Source organism: Lagopus leucura, unplaced genomic scaffold (genome assembly GCF_019238085.1).
Source record: "Lagopus leucura isolate 7727_CA_CO unplaced genomic scaffold, USGS_WTPT01 Super-Scaffold_73, whole genome shotgun sequence".
NCBI lineage: Eukaryota > Metazoa > Chordata > Aves > Galliformes > Phasianidae > Lagopus > Lagopus leucura.
The window spans coordinates 24,870,500-24,894,448 of NW_024962252.1; the positions used below are offsets into that span (position 1 = coordinate 24,870,500).

Genomic DNA, 23,949 nt, shown 5'->3' on the forward strand with positions numbered 1-23,949 from the left:
TGTTGCTCATGCTACATAAATGGTGGATATTTTTCCCAGATTGCAAGATGCTGCGATTTATCAGCTTGAGCAAAACTGCATCCTGTGCCATCATACGTGGTGGATTCAGTGAAAATAAAATACATAAGAAAAAAGATCAGAAAGCATGAAAGTACTCTTAAGAAAACATTTAATCCTATATTTGTGTATTTCTTTGATAGAAGAAATTACACATTGCAACTCATTCTAGGAGAGAAAACTGGTGAATGTCTTCTGCATTTCAGTATTTGAGATTCAGTCAAGGGATGCCTATACACACTTGAAAACGGAGCAGTGCCATCTAATGAGTGAGAACTCAGACATTTTTAGTCTAACTTCTGCCAGTAGTGATACAGAGAAAGGCTCTGTGCCTCTCATTTTCTCAAGGTTTCCACATGGGTGCCATGAGGCCAATAGGTTCAGAGAGCACACAGAGACAAACTTTCAGTGAAACCCAGGCACTGGGTGTTGTTATTCCGTAAAAGGGGTTATGAGACAAAGAAAGCTATGTACCAAGCAAACAAACAAATGACTGCTGGTTAGATAAGAATTGTGCCCCAGGACCCAGATGCTTGGTTCACACAGGCAGTTTAAGGTTTAGTTTGAGAACTCAAACCCACATTTAGCTTTATAGCTACAGGAAGGTCAGGTACAGGAGTTCAGTTAGTGCCCTTTGACAATCCAAACATCATTTCTTCATGTTGACTGCTAGTAATTGACTGATCTTCAGTGAATTACAGAAGGTGGGTTATCCATCCTTGCCATGAGAATTACTAAGCAAAGCCAAAAAGTTTTTAGAAGCTTTGCAAAAAACAGCAGCATGTAGCTGAGCCCTACAAACTCTCACGATACCACAGTGAACAGTAAAGGAAACATTTAAAACTGGTGTAAGTGGAAAAAGAAGGTAAAGGTCTGGGATGTGGGAGCAGCAGATGGTTCAGAAGAAAGGCTGTAAGAGCAGCTCCTGCATCAACAGCTGAACCCTGTCACAGCAATGTGCAGCTTTTCAGGTTACTGGGAACACGAGGGCAGCCTAAACGCAGGCTAAAACAAAGACTTAAGCCATTAAGGGGTGATGGTGGGCAGATGAAGACTAGCTTGGAGATCTTGGCAGCTCAAAGAAAACGACAAAGGACCAGAAGATCCTAACAACTCTCAGAGTGAGAACTGGAAGAGCACCAAGGGGCATTTCCAAACCTTCCACAGCCCAAGCAGTGACAAGGGAAGGTCACTGCAAGGCCGTCCTAGCAGGCAAACCTCATGCTCTGCTGCTGCAAGGATCCCTGAAGGGCCAGCTGGGTATGAGTCCTGGTGCCCAGCCAGTGGACAAGGCTACTTCAACATATCCCTGTCAGTGTTTGTATGTGGTAGTACAGACGAAACCAGTTTTGAACCAGCACAACCCCTTCTTATGAGGCCTTGCAAAATTACTTCATCCCACAGGTGAGAAGACACACACAGCTGGTAGGTAGCCACAGGGCAAAGGCACAGGTAGCCACACAAACCCAGAGAACAGAGGGAGTGAAGGGAGTTGAGGGAGAAGATAACTGTTGTGCTTAGGTGAAGTAACAGCCAAAACCAGAGAGAGAGAGAATGATGGTCAATAGGGAGGAAAGTCACAGCCATAGGAGCATGAGTTTATGAGAGTGAAAGAAGAATGAGGGTTCTAGGGCAGTGGGAAGATTCACAGAAGTGGCAGGAAAAGGTCCTTAAGACAAGGTTAGAGCAAGATGTTTCAGAAAACAGGAACCTGGAGAAAAGTCTTATAGGCTACAGGAGGGATATTGCCTTACAGTGGCAAGAAAGAGTTGAGTTAGCATTTGTGCCCTAAATACAACACTCTCATATTCAGGAACAGATGGCCACGCAGGAGGTATCTGAGGCAACTTTGTCTAAGTAGCATGGAACTGCTTTGTGCAAAGGACTTATTGAGGAAGCATTAATACCAGTGAGACATGGGAAGGATGGCAGAATCACAGAAGGACATAGGCTGGGACCTCTACAGGCCATCTGGTCCAACCTGCTGCTCAGAGTCAAGAAAGAATATATGAGAGGTGAAAAATTCCCTTGTGTCTTCACAGATACAAGGTTAAACCACACCTACAAGCCAAGGCAAACCTATCCTTGGTTTTCTATGGCTGATGTTCCCCTCTGAAAGCAATGGTCATATGTTGGTAGAATGGCTACTCTATTCTCTCTGCATTCTTTGCTGCAGAGCACAGTTTTTGACTATCAAAGCAAATACACACAACAGTCAGTCTGTGGCTCACTCAACACACACACACAACAAAGACATGAACCTACATTTCAAATAAACTGGCTGGTGCTGAGCCAAGTGAGCAATACCTGTGAGAGGTATCCTAGCAACTCCCAGCAGCCAGAGGTCCTGGCTGACAGTGCACACTGATGCAATTGTTCTCCTGCTGACATCAAAACTTTGCAGTTAATCAAAGACAGAATTCAAAACAGGAGATCATGTTAAATATGATCCAGCAAAAGAAAATCTTATAAATGAGCAAAGTCACTCAGAACATCTCTTACACTTAAAAGTTGTAGCAGGACAAGAGAAGATCGGACTTCGTGAAGTCATATAGCTCAGGGAACAAAACTTCCCTTCCTGCAGTGATTCTCCTGAAGCTGTTAATTTCTGCACTGTAGATCCTTAGTAAGTCTTGGCTTTAGAGCTCTATGTAGAATTTATTATTTTCTGGAATACTAAAGGCTCACCCTGAGGACTCTCAGTCTGTAAATATCCACAAAAGTCCCACTGATGCTCTTCTAGCCATTTGCCTCAAGGCATTTCCCTAATCAGATTTCTACTCCTAACACACCAGATGAGATATTCTTCCATAACCCCCAACAGACCTAACAGACTCTGGGCTAGCAGAATTAGAGCTTCTGTCTTAGCACCAGCAATGAACCTGAGGCTACCAGGTAGCCTAAAGCACATCCTCTCCTCATTTAGAAGCATTATAGATTTGCAATTAACCTCTCTAGGCATGTATGCAATAGGAAAAGCAAAATTAGAAAAACAGAATTTATCAGAGTTCTAAAATAATCACTTTCTTTGATTCCTTACTTAGCATGAAGACACTGCTTTCAAGCTTTTCCCAGCTCACTATCCTTACCACTGCAGCATTCTTCAGGCTTCACTTCAGGGTTGTAGACTGTAGGAGGACTTGGGATGCCCTTCACATCTCTTCTGCATTACAGATGCAAGATTACTGTGCCTTTCCCTATTCAAAAAGTCTTCTCACATAAAACTTTCTTGTCTGTCAGGTGTGTTCTATTACCTGATCAAGTTCATCATGTGCTCCTCAGTGGGAGATCATTTTGCCCAGGGCAGTAACCATCTCCTGTGTATTCCAATAAAACAATTTAACAAATTTTAATGATCATCTCATATTAGAACAAAGGATTTTTTTTTTTCCAGCGCAACAGGTTTGACAGCCTTATGATCTGAAAGTCTAACAAACAATCTATAACAGTATAAACATCAAGTTATCATCACAGATCATTGTTAGAACAGCTTACATTTGTGATCTATTTTATCCTCCAAAATGAAGTGTTCTGCAAACAATTAACCACTGCTAAAGCAACATGCACACTACATGGATATGGAAGTCAAGATCAGGGGTAAAGAGAACTAATGTATACTGATGAACCCAATCACAATGTCTATAGGCCCTTTTAAGACCTTGCAGAAGTTGCTTCCAGACAGTGGAAAACTGTAACTTCTCAACATCAGAAATCTTGCTTGCACATGTTGAGAAGGATCCAAAAATTCCACCCTCCTGCTCCCTCCAAGTCCCAAGTGCTTGATTTATACTTCTTAACTGTAATGGCATTTACACACGAGTAACACTAAAACTGTAAACATAGCAAGAACAGACAATAAGCTGTAGAGACAGAAAGCAATTGGGGAAAACAAAAGATATACCTGTGGCACCATACCCAGCAGATTAATTTATTTTCACCTTCCTAGAGGATATACCTTTTTGTGCAAGCCAGCACAATGTTTGCTTCAGGAAAGGTCTGCTAACAGAACGTGTAAACTTAAGAGGAGGCTGATAGTATGAAGCAACTTAGAAAATATACATTTACAATTGAAATAGCAGAGCACAACAGTTCAGCATGATAATTAGAATTTGCCAGATGTTAATGGGTCACTGCGCAAACAAACCAACCAACCCTCCATACACTATGTGATCCTTAATAACCACAGCAGCTACATCATTGTTTTGTGTCCTGTAATCCTCAGCCACAGGGAACAAAAGCAAACAGCCACAGTAATACGTTCATGAACACAGCCCTGTAGTCTTGAAGGGCAGTACTCATCCACACTTAAGACAAGAAAGTTACAAGATACATAACCACTCGCTTGCATACACTTAACACGCTTACAAGCTGACTTCTGCCTCTCAGAATGAACGTTGTATATCCCCAAACAAGTAACTGAGGAAGAATAACAGACAATTAAACTCACTCCTGGTCAGAGTGATAAACTTATATTCTAACTCACAGTAAGTAAAACGAATGAGCTAAACTCTACAATTTTATAATCAACATAATCAGGTTCACAGTGTAAGCACACAGGTGAACATGGGTTGCTTTTCACTTCAGCCTGATTAAAGAGAATGGTCCCACACACACCCAGTCTGAATCTGTGACTAATTTTCTTTCTGAATGGAAGAGCAAAGAAAGTTATTGCATGATGCAGACACCAGCCTTTTTTTTTTCCTTTTCAGAAAAGCCATTGTTTCCACAGAAATCTTGATTCAAAGCATCTTGAAATCATAATAATCCCCCTCTGTATTTTTAGTATGTTTTAAATCAGGCTCATAGGGAGCATATCAGAGAAGCATTTAAAAATCTGCCACTCTAGTAAAGAATGATGACCTTCATGTAATTATCTGGAATGCCTCTGATATACTTCACTGCTTACAATTCCAATTTATATACATGCACCATGCAGTGAATGACATGACTAGCAATGTCACTACCAAACCCACTTTCATCCCCCTTCCCTGCATCAGTAACACAATATAAAAAGTCAAAACTTTTTGTTAAAGATGATCTCCACGTACAAATTTTACTCAACTGTTTTAATAAAAGCATTTTGTTAAAAAACAACTTACTAATGATTGGAATTTTATGTAGAAAATTCAGAAGTTACAAAAAATGGCATTATATAATAAATATAACCTGAAAATATTGGACAACCTGGACAAGTTTGTTATTAAAATCTCCAGAAAAGCTATGCAGAAAAGAGATAAGCTGCTCCTGAGTTCGTTGTATTTCTGCTGAGGTTCTTCTGAGATAACACAATTGCAGTGTAGAGTATTGTCTTTCTACCTGAGGCTTTGTGCAAGTTAAGACTCTTCTATCAATTTCATGACACTAACGTTACATACACCTTTTCCTGATACAGCTTACAGGCTCTATGAATGCCTGGGGAAGCAAATTGAAGCTCAAAAGAAATCAACCAAACTAAAAGCAGTGTATGGCGAACAGCCTACAGGTAACAAAATACTTCCTACACTGGCTAGCCAGAGATGCACATCTCCTAGCTGCCCTGAATGCCAGCACTCCCACTTAAAAGCCTGTTGCTTTCCCAGCCAGCTAACTCTGTCATAAATAATTCTCTTTTGTGAGAAGTATGGTTTTACTGATCTATTACAGATGACACATAAGTCTCAATAATCAAGAGAGTGATAGCAAGAGAAAGACTGTGTGCAAAAGCCAGCAAGAGAGCACTAAGAGTCTATGAGTGCATGCAGGTGAAGGGTGTGCATGAGTGTAAGCCTTTGTAACACCTTTCCTTCCTACAGCATCCCTACAAGCACTGCACTGACAAGCCTCTGGCACCCGAGCCACAGCTGCACAAGTCAGATGGTGCCATGTGGCAACAGGGACCATTAATCTGGAGCACAGGTAGGACCAAGAGCATCTTCTCTGACTTAAGTGGCAAGCTAGTAGCAATCTCACCTATCAGCAAGTCCCTCAGGACAACTTCACTGTCTTACTGCCAAAATAGTGACTGTCAGATCTCCAAGGCCTGTATTTAGATGTTACTTTTTAAAACAAATTTCCTGTGTGTATGTTAGGCTGTTCTATCGGAGCACATCTTTCCTCTATACAAATATATCCACATAAGTAAATTACTCCTTCATAAGGCTTTACATCTGAAATATCTCAAATCTGTATCTAATAAATATTATGTGAAAATATTTATTCAGTGTTTACATACGAAAAATATAAAATATGATCATTGTAAGACTACTTCTTCAATTTCATCTTCTAAAGAACCCAGGGTTTTAAAAGCTGGCTTGCTTCCAGCGTGTTGCAGACGGTGTCTGTTTAGGTTTCTTCCTTCACTGAAAAGATCGTTGTCTTCTTTTACTTTGATTTTACTGTTTTTATCAAGAAGGGTATTACTTGATTCCCAATCTATGTCAAAAGGTGTCATATCTTTACTTTTAGGGAGGAGGATGGTACTGGCACTGCTTCCAAAGAGCTGTTCCATTAAATTGGACTTCTTTTCTTTCTTACTATGGAAATCTGCATTTTCCTTCATGTTTTCTTCTAAAGAGTCAACTTTTTGATTAAGCCAACTTGGTCTCCCTGATACTTTTCCAAAGGAAGGTACGTAACTACCAAATGTTAACTCATTACTTAAATCTACAGTCCTTAAATTTCGCTGCTTCTGCCCTTGTGCTCTTATGGCATCCTCCTGGCTCTCCTCTTGGGGAAATCCATTTGTAACCTTTCCTGGAATTTCAAAGAATTGACCATTTTTTTCTTTCTTCTCCGGAGAATCAGATTTTCTCAATGTGTTTATGAACACTGTTTGAGAAGCAAGTTTCACATTCATTACATTTTGAGCTTCTCTATCAATTTCATTCATTTTGGCAAGCAGAAATTCACTTTTTTGCCGTTCTTCCAGCATTTCAGTACTTTCTGTCTCTATTTCAGGTTTGTGTGTTTCTGTTTCCATCTTTGCTTTATCTTCTTTATCCAATAAAAAGCTGCTTTCTTTTTTCATTTTGTCACATTCTTCTTTTTCCCATTCTGTAGGAAGTTTAAACATTAGTTACAATGTCTTAGTCTTAAGCTGCCTTTATAAGAATACTTTGAAGACAGCGCAAGCAAAAGCCATTGAGTATGCAATATGTTCTTTCATGCATAGTGTGGTATTTCCATTGTAAAAATGTAAGTTTTTGAATATATATATATATATATATATATATTCAAAAACTTACAACTAAATCCACTACATTCTCTGCTGAGATACAAAGGTATGCTATTAGGCCATTTTCCACATTTTAGAACATCAGGGAAATTCATTTCTGCCAATTGCCTTCTTATTTCTTGGCTTTGAAGAAAAATTAATGTAACACCACTGATTTTAATAGTTCCAACTCGCACTTTGGTTTTCTTTGTCAGCACCACAGACACTGGGATATACATATTTTACTGTAAAGGGAACTGATCCTGTAGAGCTCTCAGGTAACAAAGTCACGGATAGTCATTAGTGTTTTCCAGTTGTGCATGATTTTAAACATTCTGTATCTGCTGCATAAGGCACTTTCACACAAGGGTCTCATGTGCCATTATACGAATACAACGAGGGCACCTGTGCTAATACCAAATGGCAATCTGCACAAATAAAAGGGGCATGGGAGGTGCAACAGTAATTAAACTACTAACATGTGCAAATGTTACATGTACAAGAAAAAGAAAGCTTCTAAGAATGTATCTTCTCAAAATATGTTTTGAAAATATTTTTCTAACAAGACACAATAGACACTTTAGGTCAAAGGCTGAATACAGCTACTTGGCCTATTCAGCACATTGGCATTTCCTTTTGAACTCTTAATTCAAACTGCTGATTGATGTTTTCACAAAGTTCCATGCTATCTACAGTACTTCTGATCAAGCTTACAGAAATAACTCCAGCAGTTCAGTTTATATGTATTTTCAATCACACTGCATTTGAAAATATCACAACAACAAGTAAAGTATCTACCTTCCCATATGCAAGGTGGGGAAAATATCAGCTTATACAATAGAAAACATGGTCAGAATCATCTTAGGCAGGTAACAGAGCAAATCCTTGGCCTGCTTAAGTTGTGCAACAGTGTGAGTGGAAGTAGGGGAATTTATGTAGGATTGAGTTAAAAGCAGCTGTAGGTTTTTAGATTTCCTCCTTGTCACCTACATTAACTGCTTCTGTTAACTATAATCATTGAAAGAGCATTTTAAACAACAGCATGTGGTTTGCCTATAAAAATCTTATAAATGTAAGCCATAAGTATGTTTTGAAAGCCAAATGGATAAAGAAAAAGCAACATTAAGATGTAAGGATGAAAACTGATATTTCTTAAATAGCCACACTAAATGATTCACACAAGTAAGAAGATAAATTACTATCTTCAATGATATGGTTGGACTGGATGATCTTGTAGGTCTTTTCCAACCTTGCTGTTTCTGTGATTCTGTGATATAAGTGAAGTAAGTATTGAAAAAAGAGGCCTTATTAAGGACAGCAGATTTGTGCTATAGACAGTAGTTTGCTACTGTTACCTTAATAACATCTAGCAAATCAGAGATAATTCAGCATTTATTTGCTATGTCATCCTTGTTTTGCAAAGCAAAATCTCTCAGACTTCAGTGTTTTTTTGCTGCTCTATACTTAATCACGTCTGAGTACAGGATTCAGATTACTCTATATTCCATTTTTCTTTCTGATCTCTTTGCATAACATAACTGAAAATAATTTTCCACTGTAGTGATCTCTGCAAAATCATTTTGCTATTCTCACAAAAAAAAAAAAACACAACCCAAAAAAACAAACAAAAAAACACAACCTAGCAGTCTCACTTGCTTAGTATTCCATGTTGCATTTTCCAGCTTTCAGCTGCCTATTTTTCTTACCATCATGTAGCTTTTGAAACCTCTCCTCTGAAGTCTGTAGTTCCTGAACACATTTCAGTTTCTCTTCCTTTTCTCTGTCTTGCTCTTGTTTTAGCAGGTCTGCTTGCTCTTTCCATTCCTTGTTTTGAGGCTCTTTTTCCTGAAACAAATTGATACAATAACCAACTGATGCAGAAAAATAATCAAACAAATAATATCATACGATCTTCTATTTCATTCTGAAATTATGTTCTGTACTGCTAATCATAAAAATGAGCAAGACATCAAAGCCAAACCAACTCTGACAACTCAGGGATTTGACCTTATTATCTTAGCACCTTCAACAATCGTCTGAAGCAAAACTAACAACCGATTCTTTTCAGTATTACTCATTTCAGGAACACTGCTGTTTCAATGTCTGTCATAAAATAAAATTGTCATTCTGTTAGAATAGTTTTCTTGAAAACTCAGTAATTGACCTTAATAGAAGCCAGACCCCACTGCATTTTTGTTTTAGCAAACAAGCTAGTTACCACAGCCTGACTTCTTACCGAAGTGAGTAGGTTGTCGATTCAGACAGTTTCACGACGGTACTTGAAGTTATGGAGTATCAAGTAACCAACAGTGAAAGAGAAAGGTTTGTTCCTGGGTTAAAAATCAGCTAATAAGTAGATATACTCACATTTAAAGGGAAATACACTTGAACTGATATTAATGTCAGCAGTAAAAAAAAAGCACTAACATAAAAGCAAGGAAGAGAAAGGCAGCCTAATCCAACAAGTGGATGCTAATCTTGAGCCTTGTGCTTATTTCTCTAAGAAAGTGTATTTTACTTTATATAGGAGTTTATTTTACTCTAAAATAAGTGAAACAGACCCAACTTTACTTAAAGCAACAACTGGATTCCACAAGCTCTGCTTGTACCTCCTATGTGGTTATGGAACTCACACACTGAAGTGCTGGAAAACACATGCATTAAACTACATCCACAATCACAGAAAAGATTCTGGGATAGAACGCATGAAGGAAGGAGCCAACCATGAAAATACTTCAGTGCATCAGATTCGTACCAGAACCTGTCTAATTTTACCTTGCAAATCTCTAATTCTAGCCTGAAATAAAAGCGTTAGGAATACTTCTAATTGTACCATGATTACAGGAAACGGGAAAAAAAAACCCAACAACAAAAAATCCAACCACATTCACAAAGCTGGATAAATGACAGAAGAAATACCAGTATCTGACAATAAGAGGGAGCATTAGATTTATGGGTTGTGAAATAAATTTGCAAACTACAAGAAGCCATAATTAAGAGCAAAACAAAAAGAAAGACAAAGCAGCCAGCACTGTTACAACAGACTGCTCAAATAAGCTTTAGAAATAAAGAAAAACAAAATGAAGGCTTGAAAACTTCAAAGAAATGGCAGTGGCAGAAAAAGAAGCAGGTAGAATTAGTGGCTATCAGTAAGATACAGAATAGGGTGAACTGTCACAAAAAAATGGCACACAATATTTCTGGAAGGGCAGAGCTTCTCTTAAAGACCAGAACGTTGTCTAAATTGTATTTTCTGTATACTTATATATTTTTCCTAAAAAGCAAGCTGTGCATTCAATAATCAATCTGACAGGTGAATTATGGGGAGCAAGTCTCAAATATTTTCTTTTAAATGGAACTCACTATTCTGGAAAGAATCCTCTCTTTCTTATCTACTGCATCATCACAGACAAATTCTGATTCTGGAGGAAGTTCTACAGATGAGAAGCATCCATTGGTCTGTACTCCTTTCGTGAGCTGTGCTCCTTTTTTGATATTTTGGTTGCTGGCTGTAGAAAATAAAAACAAAACATATCTGCACTTTAAAATATCCCACTGTGTAACTACCCTGATTTTGAAGTATTTGCAAGTATGGAAGTGGAAAGTTTTGACAAATTTCATATAATTGTTTCCAGCCTCTGTTACATGCTAAATAAAATAATTAATAAAATAAATAAAATTAATAAAATAAAATAAAATTAAAAAAAAAAAGCCACAGAAAACCCCACCTACATGTAAAAAAAAGAAAAAAAAATCTACAAGAAAAAAAAAATAAAGCTACTTATAAAATCACAGCATACTGAATTAAAAAAAATTAGCCACAAAATATCTATTTTCATCTTCTTGCTTGTCACTGAATTCAATGAATTCATACTCAGAGAAGTAAACTCATTAAGTTAAAATATACCTGTTCGTATCTTAAAAGCACATAAACTTATTTCTATTAAATAACATATTTTAATACTTGAACTCAAAAATGGATTAACTGAAACGAGATAGATAAATACTAAAGAGCTCGAAATGTTGGCATTAGCTATTTAAAATAGTGCCAGAAATTCCTTCTTCTGACAGATTCCACTGATCCACCAAAGACTGTCTGATACACACACACACATACATATATAAATGTATACTGATGCTTGTAGCATAAGGCTCACGGCTGCCTTGTCGCTCCAGAAGAAAATCACCACAGTGATGCTTTTGGAAGATGATGCTGTGGGACATATGTATTCTGATGCAAAATGTACCGCAGCCAATCTGACAACATTAATTTGAAGTGGGGAAAATTATAAATAAAAAGCATTCCCAAAATACAGCAGTGACATTTCGTATTTTCAGTCTGCAGTTCACTGTCATGCAGACACCTACGATCTACTAGAAATTCTACTGAACAATCTTCTGGTCTTCCTTCATATATGCAATACAAAACATTAACACCACGGAGGAAATTTGAGGTTCTGGTTCTGCTACAGTTACAGGAAAGCCATCCTGCGCCCTTCTTTTGTAATGACTGCTGTGTAGAAAGCAGTGCAAGAAAATTCAGACTTCTCAGACGAGCAGTGCTAGGGTCAGCATCATATACACACCCGGTAAAGTTGAACGTCAAAGTAGCGGTACTAAATTTTTGCCTCTTCTACTTTATTTGTTACCTTTCTTTCTTTGAATAACATCCATCCCTTTCCTCGGTGATACCTTCAGCATACGATTAGCATATATATTTTTGGCATCAAGTTCTCTTTCTTTTTCCTGTAAGAGAGGTAGCAGGAGTTAGGAATGTTTCGCTCACTGGCAGTAAATTAAAATAAAAAATACACATTGCAAATGGAATTTAAGTAAGTAAGGGCATCAACAGTTCTGTCCAATTTTCAAGGAGAACAATCACATTACTAACTTCTCTTATGCTCAAAAATTCAAACAGAACTCTACTCCTAAACCTCATTAGCAAAATGCTCTGGAAAAAAAAAAATGTTAGAGCTCTGCAGCAAAAATTAAAGTAAATGCCAGTGCTTCCATAAACTTGAAAAAAGGTTGTGATGTACATATAGATTGCACAAGAAAAATTTCTGTATTGTAGAGTTAAACATTTCAAGGTTACTTGTCACAGGCTGTGTTAATACCATGGAGCAGTGTCTCACGGTATCATACAGTAAAAAGCATATTCTCCTTGTTATATTCATTAGCTAAAATACAGAAATGAATTACCAGAAGCCATCTGACAATGAAAATATTTTCAGAACATCAAACTCTCCACTAACAAATCGTGCTTAAAACATTCACTGTTAACAAGCAGGTTTTTGGATCACTAGCACTGCATGCTCAACAACTGGTAAGGCAACAAACTGCTGCGTCTTCATTATATAAGAGTTTCAAACATGGTGTTTCCTTACAAAGGCATTTCCTTTGTAAAGGCAAATTGATATTTGAGTAGAATGCAGTGCTTTCTGAGTCACAATTTTACAGCAAAATTCAGAATTTTGGCAACCGAACTGAAAGCAAAATAAAACTGCACAAATTTAGTAATGTATGGAGATCTCACAACTAACCTTTACACAAGCCTACTGAAATCCAAGAACACGACATGGTGCATGGTAACATAAATGGCTGTACATAGTTGCAGATCTGGTTTAAAACAAGTCTTCAATACCTAACTTTCAGTAAATCTTGGAGTTTAATAACCATTCTTGGCTATATACTTGATCTTGCTTTTCTTAACTAGTGCTAACAATAATGATTACATGGAAACACTGCTGCTCAAAACTGGCTGAAGGGTCAGAGCATAGAATCTTTCAATTTGAAACAGGAAAAGAACTCCCCTGATATAATCAAGTACATTATCAGAAAGTGCATCCACTGCTAAAATATGTGAACTTGATGACAGGTTCTTCCAAAGATAAAACACCAGAACATAGGTACCAGCTTGCACCGCTTCACAACTTACCTTCAGCTTCTGATTCAGTTGAAGAAGCTCTTCTTGGAGAGCTCTATTTTTGTCTTGAGCTTCAAGCACCTTTTTCTTCTTCAATTGTAATTCTCGCTGAAAACTGCTACCACTTAGTTCCAGATTTTTCTCCAGATCCTTCAATTAAAACAACAAAATAATACTTTTTAATAACCAAGAATACTTTTTTTTTTTTTTAAACAGTCAATGTGGTTAAAAAAATAACAATAAACAAACATCTTGGATTCAAAGCTCAACTCTGCCACTACTATAACACCAAATACATTTAAACCCTAATCCTAATGCTTATGGGGGCAGACACAGCACTTGCAGGTGCTGCTGCTCATTTTTCTGGAGTAGTGAGAGGCAATCTGGGGACATAACAGTACCCACTAGCCAAGGCTCTTGAAACAGGCACAGAACACACCTGTATACCTCTAGTAAAATCTTGACATGATGGTTTAGAAATGAGACACCTCCTGAAGAGGAAGAAGACAGGAAATAATTAAAATCTACTCGAAAGAAATTTGTGATTGTTGTTTTGTTTGCATACCCTCACCTCTCAACAGCTGTTTTAAGTGAACCTGTGATGATGAGAATGAAAAAAGCAGACAAAAAGATTCTCCCTTGAAGGACACAACTTATTTTCATATATTCTATTACTACTACAAATACTGAGATACCCAATCATGAAACTCCAGGTGCCAGATGGTGACACTACAGGGTGATTTGAGAAGTGTAGCCATTTCTATTGCAGGGATATTCCTATTATTTTGGAGCTTATTTCATGAAAGCTTACTTTCCAGTTTAACCCTTCAGATTTTTGATATCTGTTATCACCATAATATAACTTACAATTAAGTACTGACACTTACAATTATGATGAATGTAATTTCAGCTAAACATGGTACTGCATATAACTACCAAACATTGCTAATACAATATTTTTTTTTTAAATGAGTTTTTAAAACATACCTTCAAATATTTTTGCAAATAAAACTAAAACATATTGGAGCTTATTTTGCTATCTAAAAAAAGCTTTCTTCAGCTCAGCTCTCAGGTGTACAGAATTGGGAACCAAAAAACAAACCCACTACATGAATGAAATCCATAAGATTCAAGAATACATATACATATTCTTTAAAAATATATACATGTATCTTATTTATATTTTTTATTATATATATACACTTTTTTTTTTTTTTTTTTTTTTTTTTTTTTAAAGAATTGTAGTACTTGGTTCTCTGAATATCCTGTAAATGTTTAAGAAATGCTTCCTCTTCACAAGGAATTAGACTGCATAAAGTTACATTATGGTTGCTTGCATTTTTGAAACATCATTCCTACTTCTAGAAACATTGAAAAGCACAACTCCACTGCATTGACACCCACACGTAACATTTAATTTGTAAACAGCAATTTGAATGCATGACTATTGAGTATACAACTACATAATCCCTTCAGGAATAATTTTTGCTCATAAATAGCATCAAGTAAGAGAAAGATTTTTCTACTTGCTCTACCACAGTGAAAAAAAAACCAAAAAAACACCAAAAAAACAAGAAAACCAGAAGCCAAACTAATACATAAAAGTCACTTAAGAAATATCTGAGCAAATATTTCAAAAGCTCATCTCACCTTAATTCTTTTTTCACTCTCCTCTAGTCTGCTCTCTGCATAGGCTAGTTTCTTAGCCAGGTCATCTCTTTCAGCAAGGTGCTTATCTGCAGACAGCTTTTTCAGTTTCTGCAAGACAGTTTTTGTTCGGTACAGTTCATCTTCTGAATCTTTTAGCCTTCTCTCAGTGGCACGTTCCCTCTCTTGAGATTTTCGTAGGCGCTCCCTTAATATTCTAATCTCATTGTTGTGTTGAGCAATGAGCTGAGAAATTTCATTCTCTGTATCTTCAAACTTATTCAAGGCTTTCTCCTGCCTGTGCTGAAGCCTCTTCAGTGCCCTGTTTTCCTTCTGCAGCTCATCTAGTTTGATATGGAGTTCAGTCAGTTCATTTCGGAGCTCATTGATTTTCAGCAGCCTAGCAGAAAGGACTCTCTTTGTAACAAGATCTATATCTTTCGCAGGAGAATCCCTAGTGAGGCTTTGAGAACGGAAACCCCACCGTGTCCCTCTTTTGCTTGGTGCATATTTGGAACCCAACTTCTTTGTGGCTAAGAGGAACAATAAAAAGCACGTTTGTTACAAGACAATGCAATTTGTGGATTCAGACATCCTTCTTGGAATGAAGTTCCGCCTGAAACAATTCTACAATATTTAGCAGAGACTGCAGCCTTCACATCAGAAAATAAAAAGCATACACGTAACAGCATTATCCTTCTTTCCGTAGATGTAGAAAAAGGATATTATGTCTGTGACTTACTGAAAGAGGCAATACCTGCAGACATCAACATGGAAGTATTGCAAAGTAATCATCTATAAATTGTATCAGAAATAACAGACATTTTATTAATATTTGATTACGTTTATTAGCTTGCTTAAGATAGAAATACTGTACTCTTATGCATGCAGTACTATTAAGGGCTTTTAAAATTGCAACAATTAGCTGAGAGCCAGCTAGTTATGTATTATGCAAGATGTAATTTTCTCAGACAAATCCAACAGTGTTTTCAAATCCATGCTGACAGATAAAACTGCAATTTTAAAGGGTCAAAAAAGCCTACAAAGCAAAATCATAAATCCTACGAAAATTCAGTTATCCCTTGAATAACTTATTCCTGTATCACAAGTTATTTTCCACAGAGTATCCTTATTTGATTACTAGTATCCATCACTTACATTTTTATTTGCTGTTATTTTATTACCATCACTGCAGATAAAAACTAAGCATCGGTGTTTCTATCTTATTTGCATGTCAGGCAACGCTGAGAAGAATAAAGCACATTACACACCAAAAATACATCTTAAAACAACTGGACAGACAGCTTAGTGGGAGAAATATTCTGAGCACCAGTTTATGCGATATAGAGACTTGAAAACCGGTATATAGAGATAATGCAGTTATGCACACACAGGGTGTGTATGACAGCAAATCTTTCCTTCCCTTTAATGCTCACCGTGCTTCTATTCTACAGACAACATTTTTAAGCAAAAATAACAACTTTAAAGAAAACAGGAAAGAAAAAGTTTTCTTTCCCCCCCCATATGACTAATACTTACGTAGCATTCAGGTATGATAAGATTAACTAATACAGGTACTGCAGGAATCACATCTTTCCTTCTGAGAAGGAAGCACACTCCCATGAACCTCAGTCTAGCCTTTAAACCCCTACATGAATTTCTCCAGATTAAGAGCAGAACAGAAAATTCCAATACCAAGTCTGCACTTTTAACCACAAAATTAAGCTGGGGAAGAGTGCATTTCAAGAACAACACTACATTCACCATGCCTTCATGTAATAATTGTATTCAGTTTTAGCTGCACCGAAGACCAACTCATTTCTTTGCCCACTCCAAACCAAACAACTGTGGAACTGCAGTTTTTGTTTCTCAGGCACCCAACCTACAACTGGCAATGCCACTTCTGAACATAGAGAAGTTCAACAAAATGCCAGGATCTGAAGAGACTCTCCCTGGAAAACTTTGCCATCAAGGATTTGCCAATGAAACAGACTGCTAAAGAAAGGCAAGATACGCTTTCACTTCACCAGAAGACGCATGCAACTATTTAGAACAACCTGTCAAAATGTGGCAGAGAGGCTTCATAACCCTACTTCAGCCTGAAGCTGGACAAATCATTCTCTTCTTTTTTGCACGGATGTTTGCTTTCCCCACAGTCTCAATCAACAAATCAGCTCATGTACAGCAGCTCATGAGGTGTGTGTGAGGGAACTCAGAGTGCAGCTGTATTTTACCCCTCAAAAAAGGTCTATAAAAACACTCTTGAATTTCCACTCCATAGGCATCTAAACTTTCACCAAACATTTTTTTCTGTCTTGAAACATTGCTGATTGTTTTTTTGGTTTGTTTTGTAATGACACCATATCATACAGGAAAGCTCAGACAAGTACACAACAGAAGTATCTTCTTTTTTTATACACTGTGTAGTACTGCCTTGTCTTGGGTCTTCTTGGGCTTGTTCAGCCTGGAGAAAAGAAGCTGCAGAGTGACCTGAGTGCAGCATTTCAGTACCTAAAGGGAGCCTACAAACAGGAGGGGAATCAACTCTTTGAAAGGGTTGGTAACTGCAGGACAAGGGGAAATGGTTTTAAGTTGAGGGAGCGAAGATTTAGGTTGGATGTCAGGGGGAAATTCTTTACTATGAGAGTGGTGAGGTGCTGGAACAGGCTGCCCAGAGAGGTTGTGGATGCTCTGTCTCTGGAGGTGTTCAAGGCCAGATTGGATGGGGCCCTGGGCAGCCTGGTCTAGTGTTAAATGTGGAGGTTGGTGGCCCTGCATGTGGCAGGGGGGTTGGAGATTCTTGATCCTTGATGTCCCTTCCAACCCTGGCCATTCTGAGATTCCTGTCAAATATTCAAATAGAACAACAGCAAGATGCAACCAAAGGCTAGTTCAAGAGGTGCACTTTCCTGTCAAAAGAAGCATGAATAATTCTGAAAGCCCACCCCCCCAAAATATCTCCCTTTTACAGCAGTTGGTTAATTTCATTTTTCAGCTGAACAGTTAAGAGCCTACCTGCCACCTGCAGTATAATTCACACAAATGTTATTAGTAGATTCTTAGAACAGTACATTCACCACTTTTATTCCAACTTTCAAAGACTCTTTGGAGCAGTTACAAAGGAACAGTTTCTATGTGTACCTACCTTGGTAGTGCACAAGACTGTCTGAAGCTCTTGTTTTGTGATCTCGCTTTTCATGGCTTGTCGATGGATAGCTTAGAGTAGGCGACCGGTCAGATGAATGGGATGCATTATCTTCATCTGAATAATAAGAGTCACTGTTTCTGTCCTCATCCGATCTTCTGTCTTGTTCAGAATCTGGGCTCCTTACCCTTTCTCCCATCTTTTAGATTTAGCAGCTTCCAGATTCTTCTCAAAGACTGTTCATTTTGACACAAAGGACCTTTTAATATTCACAGCAGCAGAAGCTGGATTTATTCTTTGTGTTTATCATCTTCATCTCCAAAGCATGAGATCTTTGTAGTTCAGCTCAGCAAAGAGAAGTTATCATTCCAAATGCATTTTTCTGTAACAACAGAGAGAGATAAAAAAAAAAGCGAGAATGGTTTTGCTGTTAAGAAAGGTGAAAGAACTGTAAAATTACTCAGAATTCCTATAACCTTATGATGAATAGCTACATTAGCCTTATTATTTATATTAAATGGGACAGATGTCACTCTAGGAATGGAGCTAGTACCACACTCAACAGTTTGAGGCAATTCACTGCCTAAAGATTATCAGAAAATGACTATAGCTGAATCTAGAATAAGAAATTATTTCCAGACCAGAGAGCAGATAAGCCTCTGGAAAATAAAGCAAGTGAAAGCCTGAAGCTATTCAGGAAGCTAACATAAACATGCTGAAAAACTTTCTAACCCAAGAAATTGACAACTTATTCCTATGACTAGAACTGAAATGGTATTTGCAGATTTAGACTAAGCATTCCATATCTCAACTTCTCACACTCTGATGATATTAAATGAAATGGTTGATTTAAAAATAAAAAATAAAAAAAAATTGATCCGAAGCTTGCTCTATCCTTAATAACCACTGAGATCCTACCTGTGTTAGTGTGCTCCTTGCCTTGGGAAGTACTCTTGTATGCTTCCAGAACTGGTAAAAGCACATAAATTTGTGTCACATGCTTTACATGTTAATGCATGTACAGTCTTTTAAATGTTTATTTTTAAAGTAACTGATAGAGAGACCACCCTGCTGGTATACGATAAGCATTACTTGTTTTACACCTAGCATATGGTAAACATTACCAGGTGTAAAAAGGGAATGACTGCTTCTGCAGACTGTCTTTTGATGTAAACTGAAAAGTCTAATCTCTATGTAAAAATCACCTTTCACATTTTTCAGACACTGAGAACATTGAAGCAAATACATTGAAAGCTTTCCTTGCCTTTCTCACTCAAAACTGAATCTTCTCATCTGTGCATGCCGTATTGGACTGACTAAACTGAGCCTCCTGTACCTTCCATCTCTCTTCCCACAGTTCTCAAGTTTATTTCTCCACCTATTTCCCATCTTTCCAAACTCAAGATCAAGCCTCTAACGGGCGAATAAACAGTACTCACACCAGAGCCCAGCACTCCTGCCTGTAGAATGACATAACCATTTAGAAACAAGATAGGAGCTCAAATAAACTACACACAACAAAATTGAGCTGCTTTCAATCAGATCTCTTCTACACTGCAGGGCATATGACATACCTGTAAATGAGCTGCAAAATTTTCACCATATTATGTCACTTTACTATCCCAATAAAATAAACTTAGCATGCTTTTCTGGCCTTCTGTTCCCCATCTATATGTGAAGAACTGCATAGCCAAGCAGAACAGAAACATCAGCTGCCAAGACAGTTTTCATCACAAATTCAAGCTTTCCAGCCCACTACATTGTTAGCACACACAACTCTGCCTCCAGTGACAGAGATGGATTTGCCCTCATAATCTATACGGCAGGAATTAGAGAAATAAATAATCCAACAGATTTCTAAACTGAGAAGCTGCTGGGAAATTATTACTGAATTATTACTGAATTATTCGGAAGAGACTGTTTTTCTTTACTTGGGGAGTAACTTCCTAATATAATGCTCTTTGAAGACCTAAGTATTTTCAAAGAGGTCGAAATAAATCAGATGCCTAAAACTTATGTCAGACAGTATTCTGATGAAAACAGAAAGAAGATGAGCAATGCTTGAGATCACTTGCCCTAGAGATTCCTTAACGTGTGCTGGAAGGAGTCAGCTGTAGTGAACATGTAAATCAGCAATGACTATTTTCTTTTGCTTTGAATTTGTGAAGCTATCAAAGATATTTCAGAAGTGTACACCTAACCATAATTGTATTTCCTTCTTTGTCTGTGAAGGTAACAAAGATTTCACAAGCATTAATGAGTGTAAGACTAAGATCACGTAAGACGTTTGAACTTATGAGAACACAACCACACTCCCAAGCAGCTCTGCTCCTCAATCCTGGTCTCACAGAATTTGTTACCTCACTCCTTGATTCCAAACTGAAACACAGACACAGTTTTGGCAACATCCTGTTCTTTATAGGATACACAGGTAAGACTGCTTTATGCCTGCCTCCACAAGATAGAATCTCGGGTAATAAAGAAGATAGAAAATAAGATATATGCCAATGTTAGAATAGTAAAATAACATAAAATCTAAAGATAATGCTCTACAGGGCTGTAACAGGCATCAAACTACTTCAATCATCCTGACTGTAACAACATAAAAACTGTAATTGTGTACGCAGCCTATAGCAAACGCGGTGTTGTCACTGCTTGCAAGAAGCCACAGGCTTTATTTTCAGCTATCAGAATGGGGCCACAGGACTTGTCAGACAATGTCTGGACTCATCTTGGATGCCTGAAGCTTCATTTATTTAGCTGCAAGAAAATTAGCTAACCACCACGCAACTTATCTAACTAGTTATTGCTTAGCTTTGTACAGCTGTGTACTCTAACACCTACAATTTGATTTATAACCCACAGATAGCAATAAGCAGTAGTTATTGTGTGCAGAGCAAACTGTCTGTGAGCCTTGGAAAAATAGAGCATGGAGGGTCACAGGCATGGGATGACCGTAGGGGCCTTAAAGTACACAGGGCAACAGGGGGGCCCTGCAATAGCTAACTAGTGGTCAATTAATAATTGCTCACCAGGTGATACAGCCACGGGAGATGGGTAAAATTAGTTCTATAAGTAATGACACATAGAACAAAGGACAAGTTCTCAACATGTGTAAAATGCACCGTATGTATAAATTCAGTGATGACAGAGCCATGAAGTGCTGGGGAAGGAATAAGGTGTGCAGTGTGTTAACAAGCATAAAAGCAATCCCAGGTGGACACATGACAAGGAAGAAAAACCATCAGCACACTCTCCCTCCTTCCAAGAGAGGATGTGGGATGCTGACCTCCCCTCCCCTCCCCTCCCCCCAGCCCAGACAAAGCTCTTCAGGTCCCAGAGGAAGAGTCAGTCGGTGAAGAAAGTCTGGTGTCAGAGGTTGTACCTCTATCACTGTAACTGTGCACAACCTGAACTGTGTTAATATCTGGACTAGTACTAAGCCTTCGATTAGGCCATTAAGATTTTAATTAGATTAACAACCAGTACTCAGCTCTATGTCTAACATGTGTTCCCTTTTTTGCTCACAGCAATAGGCTGAACGAAGCAATCCGGTGGGAAGTCAAGCAGCACGGTTTGCCCTGCAGTGCTGAGCTGGGCACCCTGGTGCCAAAGGCACCACATCTACAGCTGTTAACATCAGCACACCTAACCTCTGTAGCAGTAGTAACTTCTCTGTTGGGCATCTATCTACAATGGTGTGTGCCTAGCCAAGGTACACCTTACTTTTGTCTGCCATTAGGACACTGGAGGATAGAAAGGAATCTCTGTGCATGATTATTTTTTTCTTGAGAAGAAAGCATATATAAACCAAAACAAGTGGTACTGCATTTTGGGAAAAATGTAAGTGTCTGCGATTCAATTATCTAGATGTCTAATTATATATATAAAACAAGAACATTCACTTTCACTTACTAACTTGAAGATGATCAGTCAGTAATTTTATAGCCCCACAAGTACTCACTGAGTAGGCAATAACCTTTTGGAAGAATGCCTTTCACAACAGTATTTAAAACAGAAAAATAGTATTGTGAAGTAACGTGTAAAAATTTATCCGCTTCTGTACTGGATGCTCCCTCTGAAGAATATTTTCACAGAATAGAAAATCATAGAATTGTTTTAGTTGGAAGGGACCCTTAAAGACTATACGGTCCAACTGCCCTGCAATGAACAGACACCTACAGCTACATCAGGTTGCTCAGAGCCTCATCAAGCCTGTCCCTGAGTGTCTTCAAGGATGGGGCATCCACCTCTCCTAGAAACCTGTGTCAGGCATTACTTTGATATATAGTGAAGAACACTAATTTCTGATGCTCTCTGGATTTTCTCTGGAAAATGGGGAAAAAAAATAATCATCAGACTGAAAATAAGTTGGAACAGTGTAACCAATGGAAACTCCCTTGAGGAATCCCCAAAAATACTTCCAAAGCTTCAATTCATTTTCAGTTTTATAAATTGATAATATCATCACATTTTCCATATAAAACAGGAAACCTCAATCTGTCCAGCTTTGCCAGATGCCATTTGCCACCAAATTTACAATGCAATTTGATTAACATTAAAAAAAAAAAAACGCAGATTTTATCTTCAGAGCAAATGAATCACTAGAATAGGCATTTGGATTTTAATTTAGTTGGTTTAAGGATTACTTAATTAAGAAATTATTTGGTTCATTGACTTTTCAACTGTTACCAGCCAGGTTGAGTTATTATAAAAATAACCAAAACTTGCTTGAGTTAAATTCATGAAGACATTGGTTTTGTCCCAGTACATGTAATGATGCAAGGAGTGAAATGTTGTGAGTTACTGGGGAAAAAAAAAGCCTTAAACAATAAAAGGAACACAGCAACAAATCAAAGCAGAACACCCTGTCAAAGAGAGCAGAAACCCCACACACACTTTTAGAAGCTGTACACATCGGGATCAGACCAACATAGAACCCATGAGGGAAGTCTAGGACTTGTGCAACTTCAGAAAGCTCTGTTCCCAGAATTTCACGCTTGTTTGTTTCAGCAACGATCTGTTGCTACTGATTACATATTTTGCCTTGAAACACATAGTGGAAAGAAAAAGAGAGAGCCCAACCCAAACGCCTCGGCACGCAGTCGGGCTGCGGGTCACTGCGGAGCAATGGACAGGGAAGCACTGCACAGGGCACAGCACAACTCCAGGGATGGCACGGGGCTGCCTGCCATCGCTCGAACGACTCGGAAGTTCTTCCTGCCTTTATCGCACACACGGGGCCCGGCTCCGCAGCGCAACGGCCCTCAGCCTCAGCGCCGTCCTGACGGCACACGGCACAGGCGTTGACCCGTGGCGGCACGGAAGAAAGCAAGAAAGCAGCGTCCGCACAGAAACGCCCACCTGAGTGACCGGAATGCCGAACATCCGAGCGAATCGCCGCCAAACAAGGCGGCCTCCCTGCTTCTCCCCCAACGGAACGCACCGAGCGTTACCTCAGGCCAACGCTTTCCAGTGGCAGCCCCTCACGCCGCGGGGGAGCGCTGCCATCTCCCGCCCTCCTCGGCTGCTGCTACTGCTCGGCCGCCCCCGCTTATCCAGCTCGGGCCTGCGGCCTCAAAGGGCGGCCCTTCTCTCAACCCGGCCCTGCTCTCCCTCACCTGCAGGCCGGGCCCGCCGCCCTGGGCCCCGCTCCCCCGCAGGGCCCGGCCTGTGCGGCGGACGCGGCGCCGTTGCCACGCTACGCTTAAAGGAGCCGCGGCGGCTCTTGGGGGCTATTGACAGCGGCTGCCCCAGCAACGGGGCGCGAAGGGAGGTGGCCTCTCCTTGTCAGCTATTGGCTGTCCGCGCTGTCAGTTTAACGGCTCTGGCCCCTGGTTGGTGTTAGTGGAAAGCGACTGCTGCTCCTATTGGATTGAAGCTAAATTTCGGCTGCTTGAGTGGCTTAGCCACTGCAAGGGGGGGCGGGACGAGGGCTGGGCGTCGCGGGTAGCGCCGTATGCGTCGATTCCGTCCTGCGGT

The 23,949-nt window shown here is 39.0% G+C and overlaps 1 protein-coding gene across 3 annotated transcripts; it reads right to left on the minus strand.

Annotated features, from left to right (window-relative positions):
* Positions 1-5,108: 5,108 nt before the first annotated feature.
* LCA5 (lebercilin LCA5) lies at positions 5,109-23,644 on the minus strand. Of its 3 annotated transcripts, XM_042893847.1 has the most exons (9): positions 23,332-23,520; positions 18,886-18,936; positions 17,968-18,349; positions 14,826-15,355; positions 13,188-13,325; positions 11,899-11,995; positions 10,613-10,758; positions 8,956-9,094; positions 5,109-7,089 (listed from the first exon to the last, which is right to left on the minus strand). In XM_042893847.1, exons 3-9 carry the CDS (start codon positions 18,164-18,166, stop codon positions 6,287-6,289), a joined length of 2,052 nt encoding a protein of 683 aa, XP_042749781.1. In that variant the 5' UTR covers positions 18,167-18,349; positions 18,886-18,936; positions 23,332-23,520; the 3' UTR covers positions 5,109-6,286. The 3 variants fall into 3 exon arrangements, with proteins under 3 accessions (XP_042749781.1, XP_042749773.1, XP_042749766.1); XM_042893839.1 differs by lacking the exons at positions 18,886-18,936; positions 23,332-23,520 and adding an exon at positions 23,589-23,644; XM_042893832.1 differs by lacking the exon at positions 18,886-18,936.
* Between the last annotated feature and the right edge of the window lie 305 nt (positions 23,645-23,949).